At 45.8% G+C, this 9,853-nt stretch overlaps 1 protein-coding gene across 2 annotated transcripts in view; it reads left to right on the plus strand.

Annotated features, from left to right (window-relative positions):
• The window catches only part of Colq (collagen like tail subunit of asymmetric acetylcholinesterase), a 61,390-nt gene that overhangs the window by 10,423 nt on the left and 41,114 nt on the right, over positions 1-9,853 (plus strand). Inside the window, exon 1 of one of the 2 annotated variants that reach the window (XM_008849979.3) lies at positions 9,463-9,619. The exons of the other annotated variant lie outside the window; for it this stretch is intronic. Within the exon in view, the coding sequence (XP_008848201.3) occupies positions 9,544-9,619 (76 nt within the window). The 5' untranslated portion in view covers positions 9,463-9,543. Of the gene's footprint in view, positions 1-9,462; positions 9,620-9,853 lie in introns of those variants that run through there. 2 annotated transcript variants of the gene reach the window in all.

Consider the following 9,853-nt stretch of genomic DNA (forward strand, 5'->3'; position numbering starts at 1 on the left):
ATATTTTATACCAGAATAAACTGCAAATGTGTTAATATTTAAATATAAAATAGATGGAATGGAGAGTTGGCTCAGAGATTAAGAGCACATACTGCTCTTCTGGAGGATCCAAATTTGGTTCCTAACACCCACATGGCATCTCACAACCACCTGTCATTCCGGCTCCAGAAGATCTGACACCCTCTTCTGGCCTCCACAGGCATCACACACATGGCATATATGCACATACATACACATAAATAAAAATAAAAACAAATATTTAAAATAAATAGAATAGTAAAATTGTAGAAGAAATCTTGGGAGTTTTTGTTGTTGTTGTTTTTTTGGGTTTTTTGTAACTTAAGTGGGCAAAGGGGACAGAAACCAGAAAAGAAAAGGTTGATTCATTAAAAAATGTATTTGTGGAGACTGGAGAGATGGCTGAGTGGTTAAGAACACAGGCTGCTCTTGCAGAGGACCTGGGTTCAAATCCCAGCACCCACATGGCAGCTAACAACCATCTATAACTCCAGTTCCAGGGAATATGACGCCCTCTTCTGTCTTCTGCTAGCACTGCATGACACAGGTGCACTTACACACATGCAGGCATAACACTCATATACATAAAATAAAAATAAAATGTTTTTAATGTATTTGTACAAAACAAAATTAAAAGGCCAAAACAAACTGGGAGGAAAGTAAAAATGCAAGATGCTAGTTTCCTTATAGATAAGAAAAAAAGCAAGACTAACAACCCCCTGGAGAGAGTGAAGACTCTACAAGGAGGGACAGCATCCTCAGTGTCTCCCTCTAAGGGAAACACACGTGACTGCCACCCTGGAGTGCCATGACTCACCTCTTGGATGAGCACAGCTCAAAGCCATGGCAGTGGACTGTGTGGCAGTGCGCAAACAGACACGTTTATGGGCTGCTCTCAGGAGGGATGGTTGGTGAAGGCTTTGTGGAGGTAAAGCAGGTGACACTCGTAAAGAACAACTTCTGAACTGGCACTGCTATTTCTAGAAATTCATCCACCACACACAACATATAAAGACACAGCAAGTGACTTGGTAGCATTGTTTACATCCAGTGAATGTTTACAAATCACCCAACTGAACATCAAAAAGGGTAGAGTAAACAAATTTTGGTTCTTCTAGATGAAGAATATTGTGAAGCTATAGAAAAGGATGTAAGTGCATTTTATATAGTTACACAGAATAATCTCTTAGAAATGCTGTAAAAGAGCAAAGACGGCTGGACGTGGTAACACATAACAGTGAACGCAGCACCTGAGAGGCTGAGGCAGGAGGATCCCAAGTTATAGGACAACCAACCTAGACTACGTAGTAAGGCCCTGCAGAGAAAGAGAGGGGTGGGAGTGGGAAGATGGACTAATCACCAGTCCTGTCCAAGTCCTCCTGGGCCAACGAGACAATTATTAAAAAAGATCTTCGCCAGCCGTGGTGGCGCACGCCTTTAATCCCAGCACTTGGGAGGCAGAGGCAGGCGGATCTCTGTGAGTTCAAGGCCAGCCTGGTCTACATAGTGAGTTCCAGGACAGCTGGGGCTACAGGGAGACCCTGTCTCAAAAAGACCAAAAAAAAAAAAGAAAGAAAGCTTCAAACAGAATGCCAGCAAACGGGTATGGGTGTCCACTTTTCTGACCACAACCCCATCTGCTGCCACTTTGGATTTTGCTTAATTTTATTTATTTATTTATTTATTTATTTATTTATTTATTTATTTATTTTTATGTGTATGAGTCTTATGCCTGCATGTGTGTAAGAGCATCTGAGCATCTGTGTAGTGCAGTGCCTATGGAGGTCAGAAGAAGGCACTGAATTTCCCTGGAATTGGAGTTATGGATGGTTGTTAGCTGCCATTTAGGTGCTGGGATTCAAACCCAGTTCCTCTGTAAGAGCAGTCAGTGCTCTGAGCTGTCTCTCCAGCCCCTAATTTTATTTTCTAATCAGGGCAATAAGAGCCATTTGAATTGATTCAAATCCTTTTCTTCCTCTTCCTCCTCCTTTATCTGGTGTTTAGATTTGTCCTATTTCTAAATTCATTATGATGAGAAGGAAAGAGCAAGAGAGAGAGAGAAAGAGAGAGGGGGTGTGTATTATGTCAATATTATAAATAATTCTTTGAGGAAGAAGGGGAAATGTCCCTACCTCCTCATTTGCATATGAATAAAATATTCCTAGTAGGAAACTGAGTGATTGATAATAAATGGTTGGGGCCGGGTGGCTGGGGACACGGGCTGGGAGAGCTTGAATTACAGGCTTGTATTACTCCAAGCACCCAGAATGCCATATATACATATAAAGCATTGCCTTTCATCTGGAACACAAGATAGGATTTTTTTTCTTCAAAAGTCTGATAGACACAGAGCATCCAGGGAGGTTGCTATGTCAGATGATTTCCACCATTACGAGGTTATGAAAAGCCTCAGGTTTATCTTGCCAACGTGCTCCATAGAAACTCAATCTTAATCAAGTCCAAAGGGGCTTGGGATCCCCCGTTTCTGGAATCCAGTAGTTCAAGTGAGTTGGTCAGATGCCTGTGCCTTGGGCAGCTGAGGGTTCCCAGGAACCCAGTTTTCTCTTCCCCACCTGTTATGGAACCCCATACAACATATACGGTAGGAGGGGATAGAGAGGACATTTGGGGGAAGGGGTTGGGTTGAGCCCTATAGTTTTGAATTTCAAGTGCCCTTGGTGAAATGTCACCATGGAAAAATGAAGGCATAAAAAAACAGGGTCTTTCCATCCAGCCACAGCTGTCAGCAGGTGTTGGAAATAACCACCCCACAGTCCCAATGCAGCTGACCTGTGGCCAGATCTCCTGAATAATTCCACAAACTTGGCCTTCCCTGTCAAGCCTAGCAGAAGATTTAATAGTCCCCACTGATTGATGCCGGCCACTGTAATTGAATTCTGAGCTGAGGTTCAGCCAGCCTCAGAGAGGCTTTTTCATGTTCCCTGGGCGCCTAATAACATTGTCTCCTCCTCCCTCTCCATCCACCACAGGCCATTTGGTCAAATTAGAACTTGAACTCAAAAAAGCAGATGCCTTTCTTTAGATAAAGTCCAAAATAATTCCCTCACAGGAGGAAAGGGGGATGGGTTTGTTTCCTTGTGTCCCTGTGAGCAAAGGAGGCACATTTGAGAATATGACTTGGACAAAATAATGACAAGAGGTGGCTTTCTTTCATGCTTGTAGCTGGGGCAGACTCCTCTCAAGGTGTCTCTATGAGGGGCTTTGTTGTTTTGGGGGATTTAGTGACTTTCCAGGTCTCACGATTAAAGGCTGCAGGTTTCCAAGAGCACTGGTACCTGAGCTCTGTGAGACCCCAGGGCCCCTAGATCTATCAACAGGCACAGGGCTTCCTGCTTAAAATGTTTTAATTTTCTAGGGCTGGAGAGATGGCTCAATAGTTAAGAGAGTTGGCTGCTCTTGCAGAAGACCAGGGTTCAATTCCCAGCACCCACATGGCTGCTGACAACCTTCCGTAACTCTGGTTCCAGGGGATCTGATACCCTCTCCTGACCTCTACGGGCATTGCACGACATGGGTGCACTTACACACATGCAGGAAATACACTCATACACATAAAATAAAAATAATAAATAAAAATATTTTTAAATGTTTTAATTTTTTACATTATTATAAATACATTCAAAAAGAATTGTTCGGGGGGCACCGGCATGCTCTCTGCCGAATGCTCAAGATTCCTCTATTGACCCTCTTGGCATCCAGTACCTCAGAATGGGACTGTTGAGGAGAATGGGACTGTTGCCTCTTTAAGGAGGCAATTGAGTTAAAGGAGGGCCTTAGGGTGGGTCCGTGCTGACTGGCAGCCCTATACAAAGATCTGGACACACAAAGGCATCAGAGACACAAGCACAGAGGAGAGACATGGAGGGACACAGCAAGAAGGCAGCTGGCTGTCCATGAGCCGAGGACAGAGGCCCCAGGAGAATCCACGCCTTCAACACCTTAACTTTGGACTTCTAGTGACTAGACCTATGAGAAACGAGTGTGTTGGTAAAGCTGCCTGGTGTATGGTATGTTGATTCACAGTCCAACAAATCAATGTGTCATCACACCGATTCTGTCTGGTCAGCACTTGCCATGCTTATCCATCTGCCCTGTTGTTACTATATTGGTAGGTTTTAAAGTGAGCTGAAAACTCTGCCCACTTTGAAATGCAGAACAGAGAAGGCAAATGAATATTTGCTAAAGTATCTGCCAGTGCACACAACTGAGCCCTGCCTTTGGCCAGGAAAGTCAGAGGCAACAAGACATCTGACCAAAGACGAGCAAACATAAGTCTTCATTAGAAAGACAGGGTTGGGGCTGGAGAGATGGCTCAGTAGTTAAAGAGTGCTCACTGCTCTTCCAGAGGACCCAAGTTCACTTCCCAGCACCCACAGAAGGAGATTTACAGTTGCCTGTAACTCCAGTTTGAAGAGACCTGACACCTTGGGCACCCAAACACATACAGTGCACGCGCACACACAGCATCAAAAAATCTTTTTTTTTTTTGGAAGGAAGGAAGGAAGGAAGGAAGGAAGGAAGGAAGGAAGGAAGGAAGGAAGGAAGGAAGGAAGGAAGGAAGGAAGGAAGGAAGGAAGGAAGGAAGGAAGGAAGGAAGGATGGAAGGATGGATGGATTGATTCTGGGCTGGAGACATAGCTCAGCTGGTGAGGGCACTTACTGCCAAGCCTGACTACCTGAGTTGGATCTACAAGGTAGAAGGAAAGAACCAACTCTGTAAGTTGTTCTCTGACTTCCACAAGCACAACTTGGTACATAGTGTGTATGCACACACACACACATAAACACAAAATAAATGAAATAAGAAAAATTAGGGCTTGGAGAAATGGCTCAATAGCTAAGAGCATTTGCTGCCCTTCCAGATGACCCGGGTTCACTTCCAGCACCCATGTTGGACTACTTACAACTGTCTGTAACTCCACCTCCAGCAGATCTAACACCCTCTTTTGGCCTCCTTTGACACTTCACATGTCTGGCAAACATACAGACACACACACATACACACATACACATAAATAAAAAAATAAATCATACCAGGCGTGGTGGCACACGCCTTTAATCCCAGCACTTGGGAGGCAGAGGCGGGCAGATCTCTGTGAGTTCAAGGCCAGCCTGGTCTACATAGTGAGTTCCAGGACAGCTGGGGCTACAGGGAGACCCTGTCTCAAAAAGACCAATAAATAAATAAATAAATAAATCATTTAAGAAAACAATTTTGGGGGCTGGAGAGATGGCTCAGTGGTTAAGAGCACTGACTGCTCTTGCAGAGGACCTGAGTTCGATTCCCAGCACACACATGGTGGCTAAAAACTATCCTAACTCCAGTTCCAGGGAATCCAACGCCCTCTTTTGGCCTCTGAGGGCATTGTATTATGCGGGCACACTTACATACATGAAGGCAATACTTTCATACATAAAATAAAAATAATGAATAAAATATTTTTTAAAAGACAGGATTCTGCTAGATTTAAATATAAGTACACATACTAATACATGTATGTGTGTGTATATATGACATGAAAGCAGAAAGGGGACTGTTTTCAGGGAGGAGGGATAGAGAGGGAGGGGGGTGAATAAGAGCAAGGCATGATGGCATACATGAGTGAAAATGTGATCATATGAAACCCATTATTTTGTACGCTACCTAAAAATAAACAGAGAAAGGCAGGCAGGTGTCTGATGTTGGAAACAGCTCCAGCCCCAGCAAGATGAGGCACTACCTCTGCCGGCTTCAGGTGCTTGCTGTCTGGCTGGTGCTGGGCACTGCATCCCCAGAGCCAGAACTCTAAATCCAGCCCCAGCTACTGCCTAGAGCCTGTGTGTGACCACAAATGTACTCTGCAATCCCTCTAAGCCTTGCCTAAAAATAAGGATGGTAACGTTTTATATTAACATACCCCTGTGAGACCATAGTGGGACCATAGTGGGGATGGGGAACATCATAGAATGTTCCCTTCTGTGGCACCTCAGTCTTGGATTAGGGCAATGCGATCTGGCACAAATCAGCACATTAACAGCTTAATCACAGTTTCATATTCCTGGTAGGGTAGCTCACCTCCAGACTGGCACTCTAAATTGTGGGTCCTTTCCTTCTTGTGGCTCCACCATCCCTCCAGGGTGGAGTCCCCTGCACTCAGAACTGCTGATAAGAAAAGTCACATGCCTGTTTCTTCTGACAGCAGGGTGCTGGGAAGCAGCCTCTTCTCAGGGGGTGTTGTAACCTGCAGAGTGGGGAGCACATCCTTGAGGGGAATACCAGCCATCCTTGCATAGTCCCCAACTCTGAGCTGATCCTGTGACAGTAAGTAGCCAGGAGAGGAGTGCAGGCAGCCAGGTGGCCACAAAGGGGCCATGGTAGAGGGAAACTGCTGACTCACCACGATCAGAGAGGAGAAGAAAGAGAGCAAGTGGCCAGGGTCCAGTGAGCTGTCCCGAAGGCCAGGGTAAGATGGCCATGGGAGGCCAGCTCTTCATAGGGCTGCATGCAAACTTCCTTTTAAACTTTGACTCCAAGTCTATCCTAGCTGAGTGGTCCAGACCTACTAACTTGGCTTCTCCAAGAGTCATTTTCTCCTGCATAAAATGGAGATGATTGGAAAGAGGACTAAAGGCAAACATTCACAGGAAATGGCTTAATCCCGAATCATCTTTGTAAGGATTTTGCTGAACAAGGGTGAACAGCAAGCATGCTGCGGCACAGGAATTACACCTTCCTCCCATCCATCTCAAGGGGGATGACACTAAGTCCTAGATTTCTTTACTCAAACTCCTCCTTCACATCTTCCAGGAAATACAAAGCAGTGCAAGTTAATTGCAGAGATAACTGCCTTCCAAAGTTAGACCACAAGCTTATTTCTGTGTATATGCCAGTGGCATAGAAAAGGCTTGGCAAATAGTAGGCGTTCAGTGTTTGTGGGCCCAAGTAGAAGCTGTGATAGGGCTTTCCCAAGAAAAAAAACTAGTGGATCTGTGAAGTCAGTGGAGGAAGATGCTGTGGTGGAATCCACTTTGGCTCCAGTCTGCAGCGACATGACTGTATACAGCAGTGGGACGGGAACTTCTGGACCAGAGCCCAGAGAGGCGATTTTCCAGAAGTGGTCTTCTGACCTGTTGATAAATCCCAGAGTCACAATTAAGACAGAACACTGTGAATGTGACACCTGTTAACAGTGGCAGGAAGGCCCAGAAACTGATTATGAACGCGATTTTACAGGCAGCTCAGCTGTGGTGAGCTGGGTCTGGGCCCAGGAGTGAAGCTGAGGGCAAGACTGCACACCAGGGAGGAGGGACACGCCTCCATCCCTGCATAAGGCCCTGCGGAAGGACTTGTCCAGGGATCACAGCCACTGTAGATCGAAGCTGGAGAGAGCACAGAGCTCACCTGGCCTTCACTCCCCTTTTACATCCAAGAAAATGTAGTCATCCACATTCACACAGCAAGTTCCTGCCAGGGACAAGGATCAAGGATCCTAAGTCTCAAGCTGGCCAGGAGCTGGAGAGTGGCTGACAGGTGGAGCACAGACATAAGTATATGACTTAAGGAAATGAAACAGCTTGGGAAGACAAAGGACAGAGAGTGAGACAAAAACACTGAAAAGGGGGTGGCAGAAGGCCACAGACTGTCACTGAGATCAAATAGAAATTCAGAGTTGGGGCTGCAGAGATGACTTAGCAGTTAAGAGCACTGGCTGCTCTTGTAGAGGACCCTGGTTCGGTTCCCACACGCACATGGCGGCTAACAACCATCCATAACTTCAATTCCAGGGAATTGGATGCCCTCTTCTGACCTCTGAGGGCATTGCATGATATGCATGCACCTACATACATGCAGGCAATACACTCATACACATAAAATAAAGATAATGAAATCTTTTTAAACAGAAATTCAGAGTTGACCAGGGCTCAGTGATCATGGACCAATTGCCTGGCTTTCACAGTAGTGCCACAGGACCAGCAGAGCAGGGTCCATATAGAAACCTTTTTAGTAAAAGTCTGATGATGCATGGTCAAAAAATATTCTCTTGCTGTGAAAAGTGGCAAAACTTCCAAAGGCTTATGAAATGATTTTTGGAAAAGTAACAATCTGGCTAGATGTAGTGGTGCATGTCTGTAATCTAGCACCTGACGTAGGAGGATTACTGTGAGTTGAAGGTTAGCCCATGCTACACAGTAAGTTCCAGGACAGCTTGGGTTATAGAATGAGACCTCTCAAAAGAGGAAAGATGAAGAGGAAGAGGGGAGATTAGGAGGAGGAGGAACAGGAGGAAAAGGAAAAAAGGGAGGAGGAAGAGAGGAAGGAAGAGGGCAGGAACCCAGTCTAGTCATTGGACCTCCACATACTTGGCTGTCTGTGCTTCTAATGAATGAAGCATACAATGAATGAGTTCAGCCAATGTCCTTTCATTTGAAGCTGTAGGCCTTATGGTCAGCAAGCTACAACCCAGGGATCAAATCCAGCCTGCCTCTTACTTTTATAAATAAAGTTTTATTGGAACCCAGCTATACTTGTTCCTTTAGTATTGTCCATAGCTCCTTTTGTGTATAATGGCAAAGTTAATTGCCACAGAGGCCATGTGACCCATGAAGCCAAAGACATTTAATATCTAATCCTGTGTAGCAGAAGTTTGCTACTCTAGTTATACTTTATGCTCATCCACTAAGTCATATCAGTGCTTATTGCTAAGTACCAATGACCTTATCTTTTATGGTCTAGGATATTTTGTGTGTGTGTGTGCGCGCACGTGGTGTGTGTTCATGACTTTTGTATGCTGTAAAGTATTGGACAGATATCAGTGTATGCCTGGCACATGCCACCTTATTATTACCCCCTAAGCTGGGGCTGTAGCTCAGGGGTAGAGTGTATGCTCAGCGTGCATGAAGCCCTGCATTCAACCCTCATGCTCTTTGGAAATGCATATATGTGTATATATATAGAGGTCTTACACAGCTAAGCGTGTATTGATAATATACTCACAGTTTGTGCTTGACTTCACTGGCTGCACCTTGTCAGACAGAGCAAACACTGAGCCACACAGGACTTCCCTGAAGCAGAAGCAGGCAGAGTCTCCTTGGACATCCTCCATGGGGTGTGACTCTGATGCTTGCCAGAACAGTATTGATGAGGCAGTTTTGAGGCAAATGAAAAGCAGCTTGGTTGACAGATAGTGTTTGTTTCCTCCTGGTGTGTGAGATGATCAGTGCCCTGAGCTTTCAACCTCACATCCTCTCCTGGGCAGAGGGCACTGTGTCTTCCCAGCCTGCCCTACAGAAACATTGGGTGAGTGGCCAGAGCAGGGTTGCCTACACATCCCTGCTCCCATGAACTCAGGACCGGCCCCTGGAATCCTGGCATGTAGGGCAGAAGCAACATCAAAGCCGGGATTGGCCAACTCTGACTACAAATGCCAGGCAGCCCAGACGCGGGCAGCACTCGAGGGTGTGACGAATCTCAGCCCGTCTCTAGCCTGTGTTCCTGGGCCAGTCTGCCTTGGGCCTTGCCCCAGGATGACGGGCCCATCATTCAGCTTCAGTCATCTGCTCACCATTTTAGGACTTGTCTGTTATACATCTGGCTGCCTGGGTAAGTTGAGAGAGAGAGAGAGAGAGAGAGAGAGAGAGAGAGAGAGAGAGAGAGAGAGAGAGAGAGAGAGAGAGAGAGAGAGAGAGAGAGAGAGAGTAGAGGAAGAGAAGAAGAGAAGAGAGAGGGGAGAGAGGAGAGGAAGAGGAGAGAGAGAGAAAGAGAAGAGAGAGAGAGGGGAGAGAGGAAGAGAAGAGGAGAGAGAGAGAGAGAGAGAGAGAGAGAGAGAGAGAGAGA

Source organism: Nannospalax galili, unplaced genomic scaffold, assembly GCF_000622305.1.
Source record: "Nannospalax galili isolate Female #2095 unplaced genomic scaffold, S.galili_v1.0 scaffold364, whole genome shotgun sequence".
NCBI lineage: Eukaryota > Metazoa > Chordata > Mammalia > Rodentia > Spalacidae > Nannospalax > Nannospalax galili.